Raw genomic sequence first — 26298 nt, forward strand, 5'->3', positions numbered from 1 at the left:
GAGCTCTCTAAACACAGAAACATTTCTGTTTATTCTGCACAGGGTGCAAGGTGAAAGTTTCCACAAACCAAGCACTCCAAGGAGTAAAATGTTACACCTATTACACAGTAAAATTTACATTAATTCGCCTATCTAATACATATTCTCCACCTGTCTAATGAATAATTATTTGGATAATATGATGGACACAATGCCGGAAAGAAAAAAGGTCTTTTGTAGAAGTTGTCTGATGTCATCAGTTACGTTCACAGAAGGTGAGAAAATTCATCCTGGAGACAGAAAATTCAGCTTGAAGACATCAACGTCAATTAAGGAAAACCTCAATTTCAGATTTCAGCGCTCTTTTCCTTAGGATGTCATTTTTTTCCAGAGCACATGGGAAAACTTGGTTCTCCAAACAGGCATCTCAGGGGCGCCGGGAAGAGCTGCTATACCGATACTGCACAGCAAAAACTCACTAAGTACGAACTAATTAACACTAGGCGCTAATTAAGAAGAGCTGCCCGGCGTGCGCATGCGCACGGGCCCGCGCAGGCGCGCTGAGAGCCGCGATCACGTGACCGCGCGGGAACGGCAATATGGCTGCGCCCATGTGCGCGCACGGGGCGTGCCCGGAGCGCCGGGCCCGGCGCCGCTGATCCCCGCCCGCACCGACCGCCTGCCCTGCATGGAGCCGCGGGAGTCCTGGGCGGCCTTGGCGGTGAGTGAGCGGGCCCGAATGGGGCGGTCTACCCGGTGTGCACCAGCCCGGTCCATAAACAGAGTGGAGTGTATTTACAGGTTATAAATTATATCTAAATTATATATATACATACATATATATATATATGTATATATGTGTGTATGTATTTATCTATGTAATATATGTAATACATATAGAATACATATATATATATACACATATACATATATATATATATATATACAGACACACATATATTTATATATCTGTTCTTTCTCTGCACAGAAAGTGGCCCTGAATGGCAAACCCCCAAAGCCAGCGCTGCGACCACCAAAACCTTTCACTATTTCTCCTCTTTACCAAACAACTAATAATGTTCATTGGCTAAACTTACAGAGGTTTATTTTTTTTTTTTTTTTTTTGGCTGTATCTTCTATAGCTTAGTGATTCTCTGGCTTCCCATAGTAATTAATCACACGGTCAGTGTTTCTCTTCTCGGGTGGGTGGGTTTCCCTGATGCAGCTGAGCTGTGCCCCTGCTAAAATTACCTTTTACCCCACCAGAACTGATTCAGCTCAGTTATTGAGCTGTCTTTATTAGTTTATCCCCTTTCTTTGCAGTTCTGTCAAATGCCCTTGTGGCCCATAAATTCTGCATTCTTTGTGCCCACTGTCAGGGGTTCATCCTTCTTCCCAGCATTTGTTAACCTCTCTCTGGTCTGACATTATTGAAGCATATGCAGCCCTGAACTTTGGCAATTCTGCTGACAAGTATTTTGGCTTTCTGGCACGTGGATATCACCTAGAGCCTGTTGGTTACTCTCTGTTTCAACAATTCAATCTCCTTTCTGGTTGATTAGGCTTGAAATTTGCCAGGCACTAACATCAAAGAACATCCTTTCTTAGGGATATTTTACATATTCCTCATTTTGCAGATGACCATTGCCAAGGTGATGAGCTGAGCTGAGGGGTGGCCACATTTTGTGGCTTCAGCAGCCACCCCAGCACCATGGGGAGCCCCTGACCCTGTGTGTGAAGCATTCCCCACCCTAAAAGCTGCTTTTCCATCTGTGCTCTCAGCAAGGTGCAGCCCCAATAGCTGGGGACTCCTTGGAAACACCAGTGCTGCTGTCAGTTCTTGTGGAAAGTCAGGGTGCTGCTGTTACTGACAGGGGAGGGAGAAATTGTGTTCTAGGTGTTTTATGAACCAAAAGTCATTTTTCTGCAGTTGTAGCAAACACACAGCTATTGTCACCCACTGGCAGGTGCTCTGTTAGCTACCTCATGAATTTAAATGACATTTTAGATACAGAACTTGGAGAACTTAAAGAAGCAATTAGTAACTTTTGATTCATGTTTTAACAGATGGCTAGATTAAATCTGATTAAATCTGATCAATGCTATTTTGAGCAGATAAGGATTTTGATGAAAAAGAGTGAAGAAGAATCAATGCATTCAAAATAGCCAACTAGATTAAAAGAGTAATTAACTTATTGATTAAACCTTTAGTAGTAGATAGTGAACACCTCTCTGAATCCTCTGTTACCCTGAAAAAAATTATCAGAGTAACACACATGTGATTTGTTTTCAGGCAGAGTTAAACATCTGTGCAGCTGTTTCTTGTGCATTTGAGGTAGCCTTCAAACTGTGTTTTCTGAATAGCACTGCATCTAAATAATGTCTCATGATGGATTAATGCTAGCTATTGATGGTGTTTTATTTTAAAACAGTTTTTCTGTTTATTTCAACCTTTTCCTCGTGTTTTTGTGAAATAATTATTTTCTACAATCTGCCGTGTCATGGAGTAATTATAAAAAACAAATCCCAGTCATCTAGAAATACAGACAATGGACGAAGATTGAGCCCTAGCTGGTTAAATTGTTAGGCTTTTGTTTCATGCATTATTTGGATATAACCTTTCCCTTTTCTTTATAACATTGAAAACACCTTTATTTAACATGATTTCCAGTACCTTGAGGGATTCTACAAGTGGAAGGAGCACATGGTGGCAGGACAAGGGGGAATGACTTCAAATTGACAGAGAGTAGGTTTAGATTAGATATTGGAGAAAAATTCTTCACTATGAGGGTGGTGAAACCCTGGCACAGGTGCAGAGAGAAGCTGTGGCTGCCCCATCCCTGGCAGTGCCCAAGGCCAGGCTGGACAGGGCTTGGGACAACCTGGGACAGTGGAAAATATCCCTGCCCATGGCAGGGGCAGGAACTAAATCTTTAAGGACTCTTCCAATCTAAACCTTCAATGATTTGTCCTTTTTTTTTTTTTTTTCTTCTATAGGCTTTTATTAGGAGGGGAAAAAAGCTTACTTTAGGCTTTGTTTGACAAAGGCAATGAAGGAGTGTGAACACTTTAAATGAAGATGTTTGATGGAAAAATGTGAATGTGCTTTCTAGAAATACCTAAGGGGAGTGAGCAGAATTGCTTCAGTCTTTCCCTGATTTTATCACACAGCTGTTGGAGCTGTTGGTCATTCTGTGCTATCTCTTGATAAGTGACATCCACTCTCTGGCTTTTCTGTGGGATGGGGAAGTGTTGCATTGCTTTGCTTGCACTATTGAAAACACTGAGATTGTTGTGAAAATGCCTTAAAATGGTTTAAAAGTTGTAGTACTTGTTACTTTCTTTTGTTGACCCCTCCTTGTAAAAGTTGTGGAAGCTGTTGAATTGTGTGTAAGACAGTTTATGAGTTTATAATTTTATTAGTTTATAAACTGACCTAGGTTACAATCAGCAGTGCTTTGGGTTGCACATGCCTCAGTTACTCACATAAGCACCACAACTTCACCCCTGAAATATTAATACACTTTTCTCCATGGTTTTGTCTTGAAGGCTGGTGGAGTTGCTGGTGTGTTTGTTGACTTGATCCTTTTTTCCCCTGGATACTGTGAAAACAAGACTTCAGAGTCCTCAAGGATTTAGAAAGGCTGGTGGTTTTCGTGGCATCTACGCTGGTGTTCCTTCCACTGCAATAGGATCCTTTCCAAATGGTAAAGTTCCTTTGGCTTCTTTAAGCAGTAATTTATGTCACATGGCACATTCTGGCTGTGGCTTCCTCTCCCATGGGTGCCTGGATTTTGTGAGTCCATGTCCAGATGTGAAGAGCAGTTTCTAGAATTCCAGCATTGAGCAAACTTGAGCAAGACTGGAGTGAAGGGTGCTGCATGTTTGCTCTGAAAAGCAACCCTAATTCCTTGGGAGCATTCCTGGATATAAACCTGTCCTTACAGGAGCACACTAAAGCATTTCTGGGTGCAAGGAGGGCTTTGAGTCTTGCTTGTCCTGGCCATTTTTGTCATGACCCACTCTTTCTTGGCCTTGGAAATGAATGGAATTTCAAAGTGCTTGAACACTGCAGGTGTTTGAGTTAATTGCCCTGGGGATGCTCTGCCCATCTCCCTGAGACAACAATGCTTCAGTTGTAAAGACATCAGGAATACTTTTGAAACTGAGGCTTTAAAAAAGTAGATACTTTTAGTCCCTGCAGAGAAAAGGCATCTGAAATTTCTGATGCCTTTGTCCATTTTGTCTTTGTAGGGAGGGATGAAAAAACAGCAATCTGTGCTGTGAACGTAAATGTTAGGAGAACTTTGCTGACAAATCCACTGACACCTTCAGATGTTTGATGTCCTTCATAAGGTGATATAAAAAAAAATCAGTTCTTTATCTTGGCTGCTCTGTTATCTCCTTTTGAGGTGATAAGCATCTTTTGATTAGTAGAAGGCAATTCACACAGCCCTTCTTTACAATTAAAATCTGTTCCCCCGCAAGACATGTCATTTTTTTTCAGTATTTACATCTCCAAAATCTGCACTGTAGTTTTATCTTTCACACGTATGACTGAGAACTGAAATTATCTTTAGGAAAAGGAATAACCCTTAAGGTGTAAGTGCCTTTGTAGTTGACTCTTGCAGTGAATAAACACACGTTGCTGTGCTCAGTTTAGTTTTGGGTGTTTCTTGTTCACTGCACAGTACTTATACAAATCCTTCAAAAGCCTGGAAAAAATGTTATGGAGCTAAATTCAATATATTTAACTGACAATAGCTAGGAAGAAGTTATTAATAAACTGCTACTGAAACAGTTTTTCACATTGCAGGATAGCAGATTTGTGCTATCCCCCAAGTTATGCTTTTTGGGTTTGTTTTTCTTTTCAATTAATCAACTGATTTGTTTTTCCCTTCCTCCTCCCCTCAAAAAAAGGACCATGTGTTCAGTTCAACCAAGAGATGGTCCCTCTCCAGATAACTGTTTTTCAAAATGTGCTGGACATTCATGGCTAATGAACACATCTTTCTGTAGCTCATACTAAATGTGGCCTGGAGTCCTGACACCTTTGATATTAATGGGAGGTTTGTCAGGGATAGCCAGAAGCTAAAAGTTCTGAAGGGATTATCTCACACATTCTGTTGATAATGTACTGTTTTGGAGTAAAAATATGCTCTAACTACAGCCCTGTGATGGAGGAACAGTACAATGATTGCATGTTTTTGTTGAATTTCAGCTGCTGCTTTTTTTATCACCTATGAGAATGTGAAATCTGTGCTGCCCCATGGATCTTCATCTTACTTGTCCCCTGTGACACACATGGTGGCTGCCTCCCTTGGGGAAGTGGTAAGAAGGAAGTTCATCTATTTTGTGTCCAGTTATGGGAATTTGGGTTTGGTATCATATCTTGTTTCAGTTCTTACAACAGCCTCATTTTTCACTGTTGGCACAGTGCCTTGGGGATGGGTGTTGAGCTCTAAACACCCCTTGCTGTTCTGCCAGCACTGCCCACCTCTGCTCTGCTGGTTTTGACACTGTGTGTCCTGGCACTGCACTGATAAAATGGGGTGCAGATTGTCTCTGCAGTTTGAGGTAAGTAAATGGGCTGTAAGGAAACAAACAGCTTTTCTGGCTCTTTTGCAACTTAAACTTAACTAATGGCACGGGGCAGAAAAATTGGTTTCATCTGTGGTTCTGTATTCTGCTTTTATTAACTGACTTTTTTATTTTCTTTCCCATGGAGGGCTTAGCTTAGGTGCATGTTGGTCCCAAGCTACCAGGAGTGTGGAGATGCCATTTATTTCAGCTTAACACCAGGTACCTCACTACCACAGCAGCACAGCCTTGCTATTTCCCATGGGAAGCAGCTCAGCTCTCCCTGCTCTCTGTGAGATCAGCTTTACCCAAGTAATTTTTATTCTTCTGTGGAAATGTTACTGATTAGATTGAATGAGATTTAGCCAGGAAACTTAATTTAACATAGCAAGTACATGAAGATAGATGAGTGCAGCACCTATGAGCACTCTGGTAGGGGTAGATGGAAGGTGATAGATGTGGGGTTGGGTGGGATTTGTTTGTGTTGCTGCCTCAGGTGGATTCTTTCTGAGCTTGGTTAGAGCCTGTGCTGTCAGGTTGGAACTTCTAACTGAAGGCAATGCACAGAACTTATTTCCATGAAGATTCTCTAAAGGCTGTTGGAAATCAGCATGAGGTTATTTACCACCAATGCACAGCCCTAAAACTCCTTGTTTGCCTGATGTGTCATGGAGCAGCAGATCCAGGAGGTGTTTTGAGCTTCTCACCTGCTATTGCAGAATCAAGCAAGATGGCAATGGGGCTCATGAAGAGGTACCAGCACTTTGTAACAAAATTACCAGAAGAAAATGTCTCTTCATTGTGGAATAGGTTATTTATGGTACACCCTCTGTCCCTGTGATGATCCTGTGAGAAAATAACAACTGAGTAATTATTTCAGCAGTTGCCTGAGCCCAGTTGCCTACAGATGACTCCTTTCCACAGAACCTGTTGCAGGTTGTTCCCTGTGCTGGTGTGTGACCTTTACAGCTCAGGCACTTGCTGCTTCCATGTTGGGGCTGGCAGAGATGGTGCAGCACAGTTCACTGAGCTGCTCAGGGCTCTCACATGCTTGGCTCTGGCTGCTCTAAGGCCAGAGAGATGTGTCATGGTAGCCATGAAATGGCAGAGTGGCTTTATATGTGGGAACTATGGTGTCAAAACAGCCATTTTCCACCTCATTTTCCTGTTTTTGCTAGCTTCTCTTCTCCTCTTGGAGTGATGGGTGTGAGGAGAGAACTAAGCTCTGAAACAACTGAGATGTTTAGAGATTTGCTACAACGAGTCTGTAATAAAATAGCACAAAGACCTTCTCATGTATGTTTTTTATAAAGTGCTAGGTGATCAATAGAAAGATAGGAACTGGTCCAAATTGCATCAGGGTGCAAGTTATAATTACAATTTTATTGATTTGTCATTAAGTTTTAATCAGGGCATATGTACTGGGAATATTATTTTGTCAGTATTTTTTTTTGATAATATGTACTTTTCTTCTATTTTATACTTCATAATTTAAATTGCTTTTAAATGTGAAGCATTAAGCCAAAGACTTAATTCTTAAGGTATGTCTTTGCATTTCCACACAGTTTTTTTACAAAACATGAGGAGAAATTAGGACTTAGAGCAAGAAAGTGTTGGTGGATTTCTAGGTTTGCTGTTCCTTCACTGGTGAGTGTAAATAAGTCAGATACCTTGTTGTGCATCAATAAAATGTGAGTATGTGCAAAACTTAATTGTGTGTTTTTGCTGACTGATCTGTGTTTTGAATGTGAACTAGTAAAAATAGTAAAATAGGTAAAGAGGAAGAGATACAAAGGTTGCTTTAAGATATGATAAAATATATGTGAGAAATGGGCCAAATAAAAACTTTTAGCTTTTATAACAGCCACTCTCCTGTATTGTTTACAGTCTGTGGAAATTCATGGGAGAAACAGTCCCCTGAAACTGGTTTAGTTCATTTTTCCTGTTCCAGACTGGGAGAGACAAAGCCAAGCAATAAAAAGGCAGGGGTTGCAGCAGTGTTTTGGTTTGTTTTCTTGTATTTTTTTTTTCCCTTTTAGGCAGGAGGAATATAGAAAGCTAATCTATTCTCCCAGAGTGAGATAAAGAAAAATACATACAAAAATCTAACCCTGTTAAGCATAATTATTTTTCCCTACAACTGAATCTCGCTGTATAGGGACTCTCAATATCCCATAATATGTGAAAAACTGCTTACAAAGGCACATCCAAAACTCTAGAGGGCAGATACATGGTGTATCATCTCATCAAGGAAGGAGAAGGTTGAATACATGAGTTGCCAATGGGGGAAAAGCCCTTATTACACCACTTGTGTAACTGAAATGTGGAGATAGGAAACACACTTATTGCATCCAGGACTTTGGAATTTTTCATCTTGACTCTGCTTTGCCCTGTATGTTTAGTCTGCCTGTATCTTTACTGGGAGCTGCCAAATGTGCTTGGAAAACATGATATCATAGGGAGTGGAAAGGAAAACCAGATGTTCTGAAATTTTACTTTTAACATTCTAAGGTGGTATAAGTAACTCTGAGAAGGAGCAGCATTTTTAAGCTCCTAGTGCCCATTTTCAGCAGTAACCAGGCCCAGAGTTAATTGTACAGCTCCAGCTTGATTTGCACAGATTTTTTTAATGTCAGTTTAATAAGTGTGTATATTAATTACAAGAAACTTTGCTAAATAGAAACCCCCTCTGAGCCTTTCCCACCAAGCTCCTGCAAATGTGGTTTTATGGCACAAATTTAAGGTTGTCCCAGTTTGATCAATGCAGGAGTGCCAAAGTGGTTGGATTCAGCACAGCTAATTTGGATTCAGCACAGATAATTTTACACCCCAGTGGCTTTTCCATGGAGGTGAGAGGAAAGTCATTTGGCTCTGGCAACAGCCCTTTCCCATCTAATATTTAGATATTGTTATGGTTACAATCTGAGCTTTGCAAGACATTAGTGAAAGCTTTGGGTTGCTGCCTGTAAATTGTGGGTTCACTCTTATCTTTCTGACCTTTTGTTCTTGACTGGCTATTTTTGATGGCATTGTCTTTCTTTTTTTTCCCTGCTTTGCAAGACAGCAAACTACCTTGGTTTTCAGAGAGGAAGTGTTGGGTAGGCTGAGGACCAGCATGGCAGGGAAATGTCCTGTGGTAATGACCATGCTCTGGATCTTCACCAGCTGAAGGCATTGAGCTGCTTTTGTCCTTGTGCAAGTTTCTAGAGTATTTTAGGGTTTAAAAGTCTGTAAAAAGTAATTTGGGGTTAAAAGTCTGGAGATTTGGAAAGTTTAAAACTTTGTCACTTCAGTGGGGAGAGGGGATCATTGACTGCACAGGGCAAGGTGAGGACAGGTATTTCAAGGTGAAATTCCAAGTTCACTTGGAATTCCAGTGCCTTACCACTTGAGGTACTTCTGTGATAAGAGCAAAGTGTGTGGTTCATCTATGATTAGCATCTGACCCTTCATATTAATAACTTTGGAATTTTTTTTTATCTGCTGTTGGGATGTGTCAAATAGGAAAACTTCTTAATGCAAGAATTATCTTTCTGGGGAATTAATTTACCTTTCTCTGCTAGTATGAACTTGTTTCTTAGAAGAAGAAAGCTCAAATGCAAGCAAGTTTACAGTTTTAAAAATCATGATTCTGTAGAATGATATTTTAACTGTGCTTTTAATTCAAATGAAAGAGGAAAGTGTATGCTTTACATTATTTTATGCTTGTGTTTTTTTTTGGATTTTCTTTTCCTGCATAAAAAGAGGAATTCTAGACATGATGGACAACACTGTTGTCTGTCTCTATCCACAAATAATCCACTTCTTCCCTCTGCTCTGGCAGCATTGTTTGAAACAATTAAATAGTTTCAGTTTAATAGAAGAACAAGAATCTCCAAAAGTATATTGGTGTTAATTCCATGAGAAACTGGCTAGATCAGAGAAGAAAGTTGTTATTAATGCCTGTTCTGAGGAAAAGGCAGGAGCATGAGTCAGGCAAATCTGCAGAGTAATGGGATGGAAATCTCCAGCAGGATAATTGGCCAGGGCTTTGCAGCATGGTAAGCTCTGGAGGATCAGCTTCAGGAGCCCAATCTAACAGGGGTGAGACAGCCACTCACATCAGACTTGAAGTTAAAATTTTAGGTATTTCAAACTCTAAACCTTGCAATGTTGGAAGATGTGACTTTTCAGTTCAACAGGAAAGTTGGACAGTCTAGGGAGAGATGATTTTAGTTCAGCAAAGAGGAGATAAAGTGCTTGTTTCTAGACTTTGGGCTAATGGCTTTGGATATTTCAGCTGCTCCTTTTCTAAAAGCTGAACTAATAAATGGACAAAATTGTCCTGCATTTTGTGCTTTGCATCCTGTGTCCTCTCAACCAGTGTAGTATGTGCTGGCAGATCTTAGTATTCAAAGCAGTGTGCAAGTGACAGCAGTCCAAGTGTGGCAGGATCTTTTCCACAATACTGAAACTTTTTTTCTTTTCCTATTTTCATTGATCAGTGCCTGTCATTTTAGCTGTGACTGCACCTTTTGTGCTGTGAAAATCTGGCTGCACTCAGGCTTTGAGAAAGGGAATACCCTGGCAAGGTGAGCAGTGGTGGGGAGTGCAACGTTGGTGGTCTTCTGAATTAATTGTGGTGGGGTTTAAAATATTCATAAATTAATCTATGTGAGGTCAGGTCTGCAATACAGATACAGTAGGATTTTTGCCAAATCTTTATGCAGAAGCAGAGGTTAGGAGATGGTTGGGAAGGTGAGACTGCTGCCTTTGAGAGATAGTGGAGAAAGAACAGAGAGTGGATGGAAACTGAGAGCAGCAGCAGGAATTGGTTGTAAATAAAGATAAACAGGGGCATGAATCCACAAATGCTGCCAACAAATTCATCATACAATTAGAGGCTGAAACAGCAAATTAAGAACTGTCAAATACCTAGCCAGCCACCCATGCTGATCTTCTCTATGCCCCATGCTAAGTGCACATAGTGCATCTTCTTCATCAGCTGCTCTCCCCACACTGCTTTGTGACCCTGCTGGGTTTAGGGTTTAGAGAACATGCTGCTTTGCTCTAAAACTTGATGCTTGTCATGCCTTTTGATCACAGGGCTGATACTCAGTTGATTTAGAAATATTTGTAGCTCAAGGTGTCTACAGAGGAAAGCAACTTTGGATTAAAAGTTATGAACGAGAAATAAATAATTTTAAAGTATTTCCTGATGGATTTCCTCACTTACTGTACCAGTCAGCTTTGGAAATGTTCGAGGCACTTTGGAATAAACTTACCTTAAGCTAATGTTCTATGCAGGATTTGTCAGGAATAGCTGTGAATAGCTCCATATGTGGACAAACCCATAATTCTTTAAGTGAAAAGGCTGAAGGAAAGAGTAAGGGATCAATTAAAGGAAAATACTTAATAAAATACAATGTAGTTGAAGTTTCCATGTTCTGAGCCAATGTATCCCCAAGAGAGTGAGCAAATTGCAAAATACTAGTCTTCTTTCAACAGGAGACTTAATGTGTTTTCAGAAAATACTGCCTGTGTTCTCTTGCCTGGAATCTCATTACTGTCTGTCCTCCTGTAGCACAGCCTGACCCCACTTGGCTCCTTGGAAACAGTTTTCTGCTGGATGGGATGCACTGTCCAGCTTTTGCTGAAAGAACAGTTTGGCTGGTGGATTTAATGAGTTTCTTAAGCCTTTTAAAGTAAGTTTAACAGACTTTCACTGTGAAAGTATTGCTGGAATAGATTGGATCATACAGATGGTTCTGTACATTGACTTAAGGATCTATTTTCTTTAGGTTTTAAGGATTTCTGACTTTAAAAGTGGTAGTAATTGATGATGATTCAAGCATCCACCAGGTTAAGGAAGATTTTTTTCAAGTTATTCAGCTGTCTGATTTTTCTTCTTGAGTTTAAACCAACTGCTTGTGATTGTACTGAGGAACTTCCAAATCTCTAGGACACAGTTTGTGCTGGAGTTCAAGAAGTGTGTAACATCAGGCTACTTTTGGTAAGTTTTAGGTCTAGTTTCAAAAAGGAAACAAAACTCTACCTTGCTTAAATGTTAAAAGACCAATTGGTTTAGGCAAAGCACACAAACTTTCAAAACATCTGCAGTGAGAAGTACTCCTGCAAAGAAGTGTCAGCTTCACAAACTTTCCCTTGATCTAACTGGACTGAGAGTTTCTCCTTGCTGTGAATGGTGCTTGGCACAAATTCCCACTGCTGGAGGACAGAAGTGTTCTGAGCTGTATCTGACACAGCTAAAGGAAAGGTAGGCAGGGAACCCACAGCAGGATTTGTTGGGAATATATCTGGGCAATTGAAGAGCCATGTGTTGGAAGGAAATCTGAGAGGGGCAGAAGCCCAGTAGCCCTGAGAGGGCTCCTGGAATGATGGATGAGGAACCAGCTGGGATGGAAAGGCTCAGCCAGCATGGCCATTGTGAAGAGACAAGGGTGTGCTGGTGCAGATGATGCTCTGAAGTGGGAAGGAGGGAACTCTGGAAAGTAATAAAACAGAGCTGTTATACATCAGAAAATTACAGGATGAAATAAATCTGCAAAACAGCTCTGCAGATTCCAGGTAAAGTCATCTAAGGTGGGAATGTGGAGAAAGTTGAATATGTTTGTGCACAAACTCCAGTTTTCCAAATGCTGGTGACATTTGGTCCCTGTGAATGGTCTCATCTCTGAAATAATATGTTTTTAAGCTCTGGGAGGTGCTGAGATCTGAGGGATCTTGCTGGGTGAGATTGTTCTTTGAAGAAAAGTTTCCAACCAGCATACAGGGGAGCTGCAGTTAAATTAATGAAGGTGGTGTTGTGTCAGTCAGAGGAAAGATGGGAGAAAGAGCTTGGCTTTGTCTAAACTTTCCCATCCAGAGCCTATTAGTCAAAACTTGTTCTCTCCATGGGGTTTAAATTAGGAGTGGAGTCACCTGTTCATGACCCCAGCAGCTTTACACAGCACTGGATTTCACTGTGCTGTGCATGGCAGTGGGGAGGAGGAAAATAAGATTTAGCATCTTTTGAGGCTTTGTGCTGCCCTTTCCCTGGGGCTGGCATTTAAGGACAGTGGACATTACATGTACAGGGCAGTTTCTGTCACCTCTGGAGACAATTCCCTCATTAAAACAGGAATTAACACTTCCATTCTCTGTGCTCTAGCAGGTAGCACAGCCTGCTGACAGGCACAAGTGGAAGGACTTGTTCACAACTGCAGCTGTGACCCACAGGGAATTACTGACCAGAGAAACTTGGGGTTTTGTTCATCTTGGTCAAAAGGGCAGCAGTTATTTAGGTGGAGGTTTATTGGTGTTTGAAATGTTTTGGGTGTGGGATTGCAGCAGTTGAGGTGCTCTGTGCAAGGAATGTAAGAAATAATATATATGAATATGAAGATATTTCATGTTCCTCCTCTTTTCTCTCATTTTTTTGCTGCTGGGAAGGGTGAGGCAGTTCATCCTCCATCTGCCACTCATGTTCCCTGCTAGCTGATATTTCCAACCCAAGAGCTGTGACCACAGTTAGAAGCAGTTATTTGGAGGATGAAATACTTTGCTAATCTCATAATATTGCATTCAGTTTTCCATTCTGTTGAATAGGGGCATCCCAGGGAGATCTGAAAAATCAAGCATAAATTGACAGGGTTAAAGAGGCATGGAAAGCTGCAGTGCTGAATTCAAGTTTTGTTGAGAGCCTTTGACATGAATCAAGAGGGAAATTTCCCCTTTCTTCTCCAGATCCAAAGGAAACCAGTGCAATTTAAGAACTTTCAATTTTAAACTCGCCTGTTATTTTAATAATTCAGTTATCTGAGAAGGGGAAAAGGACAATTTTAATGTTTTAGATTAAAAATAGTAACTTCCTACTTAGAAGGGAGCATCTGACATAGAAACTGAGATGTTCAGGTTATGACATATTAACCTATTTTGGGAAGCAGCATTTTTTTTTTAATATTTAAAAATCCCCATAAACAGAACACACAGAAAACCAGCAAAAAAGCAAACTTGAGCTCCAATGTCACTTTTGTCTGCAGCATAGTCAAGGCTAATGCAGGTTACACTTAAAAACCCCCAAACCCCAATTTATTGCTGCTTCTCTTTGAACAGGGTTTTAGAGTTGTTCTATTTTTCTTGCTTATTTTACATTCTGCTCAGCAGGCAATCCTTCTGACCTTCAGAAACGGGGTGAGAGATTAGGATTTTGTTAGCAGATTGACTGCAGCCTAAACATATGTCCTTTGATAAATCATAGCATCTTTGTTGTTGTCATTTTTGTGCAGCAGCTTTTTCTCCCTAATGGGTTAGTGATTATCTTGCACAGGTATTGTGAGGTTTAGCCTAAAGTTTCTGCTCTCTGGAGACAAAGTTTTACAGTGTCATAAATTATATTCTTTTTCGATTAAGAATAAACTTATGCGAATTATTAAGAGAAACTGTCCCCAGGCATGTTCCTTTAGTTTTGTATGAAGTATTGAATTATATTTATATGGTGAACATCAATTAAAGCTTCCCAGACTACTCAGACAGATAAAGTTCTTAAAACTTTCTGCTTGAGAAATATTAAAATCCTTTAGAAAGGGTTCCACAGGGTTTAAAGCTGCAACAAAAGAAAAAGTTTCTGGAGGTTACTCCATGTTTCTGCACTAAATTTTCAAGTAGACTGAGCTATGAAAGCCAGAAATTTGCTCAGAGTCACTGACTGCAGGTTCCTAAATCATCAACCACTCACAAATTCCATATGAGTCCTTTGTCCTCAAACTCCCCTTCCCCTGCCATGGGGCAGAATGGTTGGCTAATTAATAAGTGGAAAAATATTTGGCCTTGATGCTCAGCTATGCCCAGGTTAGTGCAGAGAATAGTTCAGCTCATTAGCCAGGAGCTCATCAGGTGCCAGAAATGGGCTCTCACTTCAGCAGGCTGTCTTGCAGCAGGTGTAATATTCTCTTATTAAAGATAACAAGTGCTCAGCCCTTATGGCTGTGGGAGCTTTTAGGAGTGTGTGAGTCAGATCATCAGCTGTGCAGGGTGCTGCAGGAGGAGATAAATGCTTTCTCAAGCTGCTCTCCTTAGAGCTACAAAGCTGGCAGTGTTGTACCAGCTGTGCCCCTGTTCTGAGGAAACCAGCCCAGCTTAAATGCCAGCCTAAGCCCTTAATAGCAATTAGGACACCTGCTCTGTCCTTTTCCAAATATTCCTGGATACACCTCGTGTACAGGTCACAGGTTACTGGTCAAACTTCAGTGGAGGTGCCTAAAGATAAATGTGTCTGTTATCTTTGATTCTCTACCAAACCCAGCCTGGGAGAAAATGCTTTTAGTGCAGCATAAAGGGTGGAAGGAAAAGGCTGTTAATCCAAATAAGATATGTTGATATTTGGATCATAATATAGCACTGAAGACCAGGAGTTGTGTTCTTTTCTAAGGATGTTGGCATTGTCTCTGTTTGCACCGTGCCTCTGTGTAAGCAGGACAATGCCCCCCCCTTTGTCTTTTTTTATTCTGTATCTTGTGTTAGTGTATAAAGAGAAGTTCTGGGTACCTCTGTGCTGAATTAGATAAGTCTGCCTGATTCTGAACAGCTGCTCCAACTTTAGGTGGGATTGGCCCCTATGCAGAAGTTACAGTTTTGAGATCAGGTGTTTCCACTAAACTCAGGTGAGCCCTTAGAAAAGGCTTTGGGTGGGTTCTGGTGCTATTTACAGATCTGATTTTCTGTTTGCTACAGCCACATTTATACTGAAACAAGCTGTTTAAATTCTGTTCTAGGTAATAACTGTTTCATAGCACTTCTGAGACTTTATTTGCTCTTTATTTATTTTCATTCTTCACAGCAGCCAGGACAGTCTGCTTCCAACATAAATCCAACCAGGAGATGGCAGTGCTGATTCGTGCAAGAGCACCCAAAAGTCAAAATGCTTTTCCCCCAGCTGACAGAGGAAAGAAATTGCTTTAATTTAATTAGAACCTCCACTGTCTTAGCAATACATAGATAAATGTTAATGAAATAGACCTGTTTTTAGCTTTAGTCCTGACTGGCTAATGCAAGTCAGCAAATTAAAAATGCACCTAGATTTTTGTCTAAATACTGGAGTCACCCTTTGACCTAGTAATGATTAGAGACAAGGTTTTTGAAATTCAGCACCCTCTTGTTTAGAAGTGGTGATAGCATTAAAAAGCTGGAAAGGTAATAGGTACTAGTATTTTCATTTCTGCATACTTGCTCTGTAAACTATTAATGGCTTTGCTTGTAGCTGTAAAATCAGGTTTTCCTATAGCTTAAGTTTGAAAATTCTTGAGCCTTTTGTTTCAGCATTATTGTCTTCCTGCCCTTATGGTGTGTGTACATGTGCATTGAATTGTGTTACCTGGCCTGGTAAATAAGGAAGGAGCTTGTAGGGCAGCACCTGAGCTTTCCCAGGGTCTTGATTCTGTGTTTTTGCTCCCGTTAAAAGATGGGAATAGTCCCTGGCTCCAGAGGGAAAATGAGTGTGGCCCCTGCTAGTGAGGAGCTGTTGTCTGCTGCCCTAATGCCACTGAGGTGGCTGAGGGGCCACTGCTGGACCCTTTCCATGCTGGCTCTGCAGATGTTCAGCACAGAGCTAATTTGTCACAAGATCATCCCCAAATGAGCAGGATGCAGCAGGCATGGCCTGAGCTTGGTGCCTGTGTTGTGCTGCTCTGTGTCAAGCAGCAGGCTGCATCTGTGTGAGCAGCAAGGGATGAAAAAGCAATTTCTCCCTGGGACCTTGGTGATTAGGGAGCTGAAGGGCCCCCCTTGTGTTGTTGTCTGTGTTCCATGTCTGTTGACCCTATGCTGGATGCAGGTAAAATTGGGAATGTGGGCAGGTACTGTGGGACAGCTGCACTCCTGCATCCTTCACCCTTCCCATGCTATTTGCTTAGAGCTTTCACATCTGAAAATTGAATTGTGGACTCAGTGTTACCATACTGGTGCTGCTTGAACATCCTTGTCCAAGAAAGCAGAGCCTGTGCATTGTGTTCTTTTACCTTTGGCAGCCTCACCTGGAAGAAGCTGCAGTGATTGGGATCAGAGCTGAGATTCTTCTGCACCCACCCATCCAGGCTGTCACTTTTTAAATATGAACTTAATCTTGCATACTTCCCTTTGGAGACCTGTTCTGCACATCAAAAGGCTGCTGGGGCTGCTGTTGATGGGAAGGTGCCTGTGCAGGAACAAACAAGGTGGCACTCTGTAAATTCAGGTGCACAGTGGAAATGTCACCCGGCAGTCTGATGTTAGCAGCTGCAGCTCGTGGCTTTTTGAATGCCACATGGAGCCAATCTGACAGCACTGCCTGGGTGACAGGAGCCTTTATTTCCTTTCAGAGCAGCACAGTGTAATCACTGTTTTTGTTCTTGTGCAGCCACAGACTCCCTTGTAAGCGCAAATTCAAATGGAAGAAACATCAAAGTTAATTTGAAATGAAATGCACCCCAAGTAGTCCAGGGGAAATGGAGACATTACTTTGTAGCCACCCTTCTCCTGCCAAAACTGCAGCACCCCAGATGTCAGGAAGCCACGCTGAGCTCTTTGTCTGGTCTTGATTGACTGGATTGTTTTCATCCCAGCCTTTTTAAAGCTTTCCTCCTGCCTCCATATTTTTAAGGAATAAAAAGCTAATATAAGGACATGGAGTGTTATGAAGCATGAAGTTCTATAAATATTTATGCTGAACTATCAAAAAAAACTTGACAGGTCTTATTTTCTTGACAGATTGGGGGCACTTGTTATTTTTGACCCTGAGAATTGAAGAGCACATGGAGTTAGATCTGTTTGTAATGACTTTTGGATATTGTTGTCCAGCAAACTTTAACAGGATAACAGGTTTTTTTTCTTGGTGTCTTTGTGAAAATGGAACTTAAGCCTTGTACTGTGTTACCCACAAATGACCACTCAAGTTACTGTGTCTGTGAATTCCTGTACTTTCTTTGGCACACATGGATTTCTCATTTAGCTGCTTGGTTTGCCACTTCAGATGGACAGCTTTCACCTGAGCTGCTCTGCACTCTGTGATCACCTTTATGTCTAGGGACTACATTGTGCTCCTGAGCCCAGCACAGGATGGTCTCAAGGCAAGCTAAAAATCTGGCAAAGGCCTGTGGGGTCTGCAGTGCTTTGCCTTCAGTCCCATCACTGCTTGAAGTATCCCTGGAGGCAACTGAAGATAAACTCTACTTTAAAATTTAAGTGCTGATAAATAGGCATTTTGTAGAGACGTGAGAGGCTTGTAACTCCCACACTTCAGGATCCTCATTCTATGAAATGATGTGCACACAATCTTAAACCCTCCCTGAAGCCAAAGTGGCAGTGAATATTTAAAATCTAAGCCTGGCTTTTTCAGCAAAGCAGGAGCTTTGTGGCAGCAGCCACATTTTTACATCCACTGCAGAGTCTAGTGAATTCATTCTGCAGGAAAGAATCAATCCAGTGCTTTACCTTGAATGAAGTGTGGTGTGTATTTTAAGGTAAACCTTGCAATGTGTTGTGTCTAAAGCTGACCAGAATGGCTCCCACTGTTGGTCACTAGAGGGCACAAAGGAATTGCCAAAGAAAGAAGTTTCTTGGTTTTACAGTTGTGAATCTCCACTTTAAATCTATGAAAGTGGGGTTGAAATTCCTGTGACTGCCAAAAGACAGGATGGATTGAAATTTTGGTTTTATCAGTGATTTTCTTCACTCAAATCTACTTCTGTTTTTGAGGTTAAAAATTCCAAGGTTGCTTCCATTCTCCTGTTACTATAATGTTGTGATCAGAAAATACATGGCACTCAGAACAAATACATAAGCTGCTCATGAACAGCTTGTAAGTCCCACAATTCCAAACCTGATCTCATTTGTCAGGTTTGTGCCCCTGGGAGAAGTTTTTGCTGTATGAAGAGGAAGCCAGCAGTGTCTGCCTGAGCTGTGGTTCTTTTGCAGGTTGCCTGTCTCATCCGGGTCCCCTCTGAGGTTGTCAAGCAAAGGGCTCAGGTTTCTCCTTCCTCCAGCACCCTCCAGATTCTCTCCCAAACCCTGTACCATGAGGTGAGCTCAGAGCAAAATTTCTAAAAGTTTTTATCCTTCCCACTCAGTGCCTTACATGTCCAGAAGCATCCCTACAACTGTATTCCAGTTGTGCTTTCCCCGCACTTTTCCATCTATTTTTCTGTTCTTTAAAGTGATTGGCATGTTATGATTGAGGAAATCAAACCCCCACCTCCCCCTGGGCATGCATTTACATGCATGCTCCAAGCAACTCCTTTTTTTGCTCCTCTTTTTATATGGGATACCTACATTTAAAGATGAGAGGAAAAGAAATAAAGGGATTTAGCTGCCAGATTCCAAAGCTCTGCTTGTATTTATGCAAACAGTCCCTGTCTGGGGCAGCAGGACATTGAGTGTCTGTGTGTAGTTTGCTGAATGAATTTTGAAGCAGGATTTGGAGGGGATGCCCAAAAGGCACCATTTCAGAGGGGCTCTGGAAATGAGTGTTCATCCAATACTGGTTACTTTTGAAAAATAAGGGCCTTTGTCTTCTTTTCAGGAGTTATATTGTTCCCTCCTGTGAAAACCTGTTCATGTCTGTTTTAGCAGAGCTTCACAAGGGGGGATTTTCAAGCTGTGTTCCATAAGAGAAAGCTGCTCCTAAAAACAGTGTGGGGAACAATATTTTAACACACTTTCTGAGTGTAAAACCCAGGGAAAGAAAGACATAAATATGACCTTTAAATGATCCACTTGATTTTTATTTGCTTTCAAATGAAAACTATTGTGATAACCCTGCACAAGAGGGTCACTAGAACTTCTTTCTGTGACTTGATTCTGCTTTAGAAGCTGATTCTGTCAAAACCATATGTTTTTCCCTTTCCATATAGCTGGCCAGAGAGCCATAAGCCTTGCCAAACACTTGAATTAAGTGCCCTATAATAATAAACAACATAATTTTATATACACTTGTAAAAAAAGTTTTAATTGTTTTGAGTGTTTTCAGCTGGTTAAAAATACAAAACATTTGTCTTGATAAAGGCCCTGAATCAAGGCTAAGGAGGTGAAAATAAAACCCTCTGGCACTGTAAGTAATGGAATACAGTACACAGTGTTATAATCAATATAGTCAATTTGAAGCTGAGGTGTGACACTTTAGGGCTGTAATGCTTGCCTTGTAATCACCAATAAATTGTGTTTTTTGACAAACTCATTCCCCCTGGATGATGCTTTCTTTTGTTGCTTTGCAGGGTATTCAAGGACTTTATCGAGGTTATAAAAGCACAGTATTAAGAGAGGTAAAATACTTGTCTTTTTCTCTTTCATTTTTTTTAATTGTTTCCTTTCCCTCACTTAGTTTTCTAAGGAGACAATAGTACAATTGAGATCAGTTGCTCTAACCTTAAGCTCTAAATCCCAGCATATTTAATTTCAGGTAAGTTACCAGCCTTTAATTTAAATATAATACTGATAATGAGCACTAAGAAAACTTTGGTACATGCAAAAATTCATTTGCCATCCTATCTCCCAGTTCTGTTGCTGCTAAAAAGGATGGAAAGGTGTATGTTAATATGAGAAAACCATAAAGTACTGGAAACTTTCTCAAGTCTTGTGATTGCATCATGTGAACTATATATGCCAACAATTGTGAACTGGTGGCATCAGGCCAAGTTTAGCACAGACAGATTTAGTCTTTCTTTAAATATATTCGTCAGCAGATGCCAAGGGATTATTTGTCATCTGTATATAGAGAGGATTGTGCTCTCTTTTTTTTTTCTTTTTCTTTTTTTAATGTGTGAAAGAAATGCATTTAGTTACCCAGTCTGTAGATTTGACATGGCATTACTTAACTCCAAATCAGAAGTATTTCACTGTTAGGAAAAAAAAAAAAATAGAGCTAAAAATATTTTGGCCCACTCAGAAGAAGAGAGTTCCTAAACTAAAATCTTTTCATAAATGTACTATGAATTCAAGGATTAGTGTCATGGAAGTGCTTGACATGCTGGGTGAACTGAGGGCAGATTATAAAATAAGTAGAAAAAGCTACTGATAGACTCCCAGTCTAAAATTGTTTCAGTATCAGACCCCAGATCACCTTTTGACAAAACAGGAGTTGCATGATGTATGTGTACCTCAAATAGAGAGATCAGGCTTGGTTCATGGGAAAACATAAAATCACAGAAAGGTTTGGGTTGGGAGGGACATTCAACCCATCTTGTTCCACCCCCACCTTCCACTGTCCCAGGCTGCTCCAAGCCCTGTCCAGCCTGGCCTTGGGCACTGCAGGGATGGAGCAGCTTCTCTGGGCACCCTGTGCCAGGATCTCAGCACTCCCAGGGAGGAATTCTTCCCTGGCATGTGTCTGGACACAGCCCTGTGCCCAGGAAGGGCTCTCCATGTGATATTTTTGATGTGGGTTTGTCTTCTCCTTAAGTGACTCAAGTGAATAAAGAGGGTTTGGATCTTCCCTCTGGTTTAAACACAGGCTCAGATCTGTTGTCTGTGTTGCCATTGATAATAAAGCCAGTTGCAGAGGCTTTTTCTTCTTCATTCAATAGCTCTGCTTTTTAAAGCTTTTCTTCATGCTGGAAACTCTTTTCAGGACAGTTATGTTGGCCATAAGCTCTTGTTACAAGTGCAGGATAAAGATGGGTATTACCTAAAATAAAAACCAGCAAACTTAGTGTTCCTTAAAGTGCTGACAAATGCTAATGCACTGCAGTTTATTTTAGCAGTTTTGAGTGTTTAAAAAATGACTTATTTGTGCAAAGATGACACCTGCTTCTCTGAAATGTAACCCCCACCATAGCTTTGTCCTGTACTTATTTTCTGGCTCACTAAACGTGTTATAAACTCAGATTTCATTTGCAGACAGGCAAAAAAGGCGAATGAATAGGAATCATTTTGATTTCTCAGAGGGGTTCTGAATAAATGAATAAATTTAGATCCCATTGAGTACAGATTTTGCATACTAACAGGTAGATAAAGCACATGGCTGCTACTGTGTGCTATTCTCCTTAAAATTTGTTTTGACATATGTCAGGGTGGTAATTAATTTGCAGACCATATTCATGGCACAGTGTGTGACCTTGCTGAGATAACTTTGTTTACAAAAATGGCAACACTTTGTTGGAAATTTAATGGGAGCCCTCTCCATTATGTATATTCATAAAAGATCCTTCAGAACTGATTTCAGCTGGAGTATTGCTTTTTGGGAGAACCTGTCCTATAGAATGAGAAGTAAATGATTACTAAATGGAATGTGCTTTCTCTTCAAAATAAAACAAATCATAGGTGATGTTTAAAAAGGAAAAAAAAAATGTTTGAATTTAACACTGTTAAGACTGATGCATTTTTCTGACACTAAATTTTGCAAAGCAATGTCCACTTGAGTATCAGCTTTTTGCACCTTCAGCTGGAGCTATTGTAAGCCTGACATTTAATCTTGGTATTTTTCCTTTTCTTTGTGTACACTTCTTCCTTTAGGGTCTTTATTTTCAGATAAAAATCTGTATTAATTCAGTATTAGACACATCCTGGTGGCTACATAGCATATATCAGCTGGTACTTAATTCCAGCTGACTTTTATACTTACATGCTTTGGTTCTCTACCTACACAAGCCCCTTTTTTTAGTTATAATGGAGTGGGAATTTTTGGATAGAGGGTCTTCAATACATGATTTTTCATTTAAAAAAAATGGAAGAGGCTGGGAATATTGATGTTTTTCAGATTATTATACTCTTGTGCTGGCAAAGTTCTTGAGCTGGAGTTTAAGGAAGGTTAATTTTAGCTGTTGCATTGGGATAAAATTTTGTGTATTATATCAAGCAGATTTCTGGACAGAGATCTGCTTGCCAGTTGATTGAATTTCAGTGAAAATAAGTCTGTTTATAGATGGAGTGTGGTGTGGAAGCCTCATCTTCTTGCTCTAGCATAGCAGATTTCTTCAGGACAGCCTTACCCTGCTCCATGTAATTGGCTTTAGCTGCTGTGCTGGTGCAAGGTTGTTGTTTCATCCTTCAGTTTTGATTCTCACTCTGACTTATCCCCTTTATCTCCTCAGAATGATTTCTGAGCAGATGGATATTAGAAGAGAAAGAAGATGGCTAAATACATAATGCTTTTGGAAATAACTTTGAGTGAACCTCTGGGCTTGAAAGTTTTGGCTGTGACTCTTTTCACCTTTTTGGTGCCTCTTCTCTCACATCTCCATTACATTTTGGTCTTTACATCTTCCTTTGATGTAGTTACAGTGGACTAATCCTAAAATGGAAAGGGAGGTGAGGTGCAGTGCATCATTCTGTTGGCAGTAGAAGCTTGAAAGAGACATCTGTGCTCCAAGAGGAAGGCTTTTGTCATAAAGCATAAAGTGGGATGTGGGTATTAGGTTGCTCAATGAGACTTTGAATAAATGGCAGAAATCAGAGGCTGTGAAATGATGTGGAATTCCCATGATGTCATTTCCAAAGCAGATCCAAGTGAGAATTGCCCCTTCCTATGGCTGTAGTGTACCAGGGTGCACCACTGTGGAAACTGGATCATGCTGCTAAGATCAGTCAATGAACAGGTAAATTTATTCACATTTTCCACAACAGAGAAAAGTTAACTGGTAAAATTTCCAGCCATCTCATAATAAGGCAGGAGCAGACTATAAATCCACTGCAAATCCTTTAGAATTCCTAAATGGGGATGGAGTTCTGCTGCTGAGATCTTATATAAGCAAATGGAGCCAGATTTTTAATTCCTGCATAATTCATTTTATTAACTATGACCAAGTAGAACATCTGTTAGAATTCCATAATGTTCAGTTCATGGGAAAAAGAAAGAAACCCCTGAGTTCCCATTGGAGCTCTTCCATTTCCGTTGGTGTTACAGGACTCCAGCAGATGTCTGGGAGGACTTTATTATAAATGAGGGGACAGCACAAAAGAAAGGGAAGTGCTTTGCCCAGTTTCCCTGAGTACAGTGAATTACTTCACTGGCATGTCTGAGTGCAGGTTGCAGCCTCCCAGTAAATCTGGTGTCCCTTCTCTCCTGAATTACCATGCTTTGGAAGAAAGCAGGGAGTCCAGAGTGGGTGTGCTGGGTGCTTTTAATCCAGTTTGTCACTTGTAAAAATACTGCAGATGGAAGTATTTACAAAAGGAGTAGATTGGAAGTAGATTTTAAAAGGAGCTAAATTAATATTAAAGTTTCTTGGAAGTAGATTCAAAAGGAGCTAAATTAATATTAAACTTTCTTGGAAGTAGATTCAAAATTAATATTAAACTTTCTTAAAGACAAAGGGGGTGGAGAATGACTGGCTCTGCAGCTCACAGATGTCTTGGGAAGAGCTGAGAGTCACTTTCAAATGTCACTCTTTGCTGTGCAGGTGGCCCTGGCTGAGCTTGTCCCCTTGGACTTTTCTGAGACAATTCAAACTCTGCTTGTGTTTTCTCCATTCAGGTGGAGGTGGCACTGGGGCTTTCCTTGTTGGTGTTTCAGAGCTCAGATCTCTGAGTTTGGAAGGAAACCCCTGACAAACCTGACCCCACTTGGGTACCACAGGTGAGACAGCAGAGTTGTCACTTTTGGCAGTCCAAAGGAGCTAAAAGTAAAGAAAAATCAAAAACAAAATAACCCCCCCAAAAAAACCAACCAACCAACCAAAAAAAACACAACAAAAAAAAAAATCCAAACAAAAAAAAAATCAAACCCACAACAAAAAACCCTCTTAAACAACTTAGTGCTGGGAGAGGGAAACTAAAGCAACTAGCAGCAAAATGGGCTTTAAAGGCACACCTGCTTGCATTTTCCTAATTTTAAAGGGTTGCTGGAGAAAGAATGCTGAAGGGGGGTTTGTATAAAGATATAAAACCCAGCTGAGATATGCTGACCCTGTTGACTGAGGGTTGGAGAGGATTTTGGGGGCTGAGCTCCATAGGGCACACTGCAAACAGGGAGTTTGTTTATCCATTTAAGGTACTTTTGCATGCTTTTCTTTTGTTAGGACATCTTTATATAAATATCCTGTTCTCTGAGCTGTTAGGGAGGTTTTTTTTTAAGTTTATCTCTGTTGCTGTAGGACAGAAAGAATGTTATTAATACATTCTTTCACTTGCACAATTAAAACTTTGATCTTTTGTCATTCTCTGTGTATTACAGAGCAGATGTCGATAGAAATAGGCAAACAGGACACTATCTTAATACAATATTTGGAAAAATAAACATCCTCCTTAGTGAAATATGTGCAGTATCTGTCTTTTGTTACCTTCTGGAAAACTGGACTGGCTTTCATGTTATTTTGTGACTCTAGATAGGTTCAGTTTAACCAGCAGTTTGCCAGGCAGGAGCTGCAACCATGTTTTTTGATTTTTACTGAGCAGCCAGCATTTCTCTGGCTTAGGTATTTCCATATAGAGCATCAGCAGTCCCATGAAAGGTGTGGGGGCTGTAAAATGGATTAATGAGCTTTGTGGAAAATTGTGCAGAGCTTATGTGACTTCAGGATTAATGGGAGGAAGTTGAAAAATAAATGTCTGCTTCCCACTCTAACATCACTTTGTCTTGGAAAGCCCAGCACTGGAGTTGTATCAGCTCTTGTATCACTTGTATCATCCTAAGTATAAATATCCAAGGGATTTTCATTCTGAAGGGGCTGTCAGGGTTAAAGGCAATTCTTGAGGGGTGGGAGCAGGAGACAAGTTGGGATGGGGTGTCAGGCACACCCTGGCTTGTGACCTGAACACCAGTAAATGGATAAAATGAGTAACTCTGCTGCTGGAGGTTGTACTCATTGCCTTCTCCCTGGAATGCTGGAATAGTACTTGGAGATGAAAATGGAGATCTCACAAAGCAGTTGTCAATGACTTTTACAGACTGCAGAATATCCCTGGTTTTCCTAATTTACCAGCTGTGGGAAATAGCTTTTGTGACACGCCTGAATGGTGGACAGAATGCTTGAGCAAATTCCTTTGGGAGGAAGGAATGAGGGATTTTTGGCTGTTTTTTGATCAGGCATGTTTAGAACCAAGCTGTTCTGGTTGAACACTCTCTTGCTCAGGCCAGGTGCAGTGTCCACATGGACTGGCCAGCAGCAGAATCCAGCCATCCTTGGTGCCATGGATTTACCAATGCAGCACACACTTACTGCATCTCTCTGACATCAGTGGGTGCATTCAGATGAAAAGAATCCCATATATGCAGAGTATTTCTGTATTTTGAAAGCCACAGCCTTGCAGCTGGGGTCTTTGAACAGCAAAACCCTTGGAAAGCCATGTGCACTCAAAGCATGGTGTGTGATTTGATAATGCAGATTCTTTCCAGCTGAATGTGGGTGCAAGCAGAGTCTTGCAGGAAGCTTGTCCTGCTCCAGGCTTCCAACAAAGATACCATTTCCATACATTCTCAAAGCAGCTTGCTAAAGTGTTTCTGCAAATGCAGCATTCATGGTGTAGGAATGTGTTTTGTGGGTGGGTAGCAGCACTGTAGGCACAAACTTGTTGGGAAAAAGTAATACTATGAAGAAAAAGTTCTGGTTTTCTTTGTGCTGTGATATTTTTGTTTCTTTTGTTGATTTTTTTGTTGATTTGTTTTTAACCTAGGCACTCTATTTGCTACACTGTTTGCTTTGATTTCTGCATGTTTCACAATAATTTGAATTTTGCCTAAGTGGTGGCTTTTAGTTTTAGTTCCTCAGCTGCATTCCAACATAGGCAACTGCATTTTGTTTGTCTGAATACTTTCTGTAGGTCTCAGTTCCTGTTTTGCTAAGCTGGAGAATAATC

General features: G+C 40.7%; 1 protein-coding gene across 1 annotated transcript in view; it reads left to right on the forward strand.

Annotated features, from left to right (window-relative positions):
- The first annotated feature begins 558 nt into the window (after positions 1-558).
- The window catches only part of SLC25A26 (solute carrier family 25 member 26), an 80973-nt gene continuing 55233 nt past the window's right edge, over positions 559-26298 (forward strand). Inside the window, 6 exon segments of the mRNA XM_079317457.1 lie at positions 559-700; positions 3529-3567; positions 3569-3686; positions 5201-5310; positions 18487-18591; positions 19782-19829. Of these exon segments, the coding sequence (XP_079173583.1) occupies positions 668-700; positions 3529-3567; positions 3569-3686; positions 5201-5310; positions 18487-18591; positions 19782-19829 (453 nt within the window). The 5' untranslated portion in view covers positions 559-667.

Source organism: Erithacus rubecula, assembly GCF_903797595.1.
Source record: "Erithacus rubecula genome assembly, chromosome: 13".
NCBI lineage: Eukaryota > Metazoa > Chordata > Aves > Passeriformes > Muscicapidae > Erithacus > Erithacus rubecula.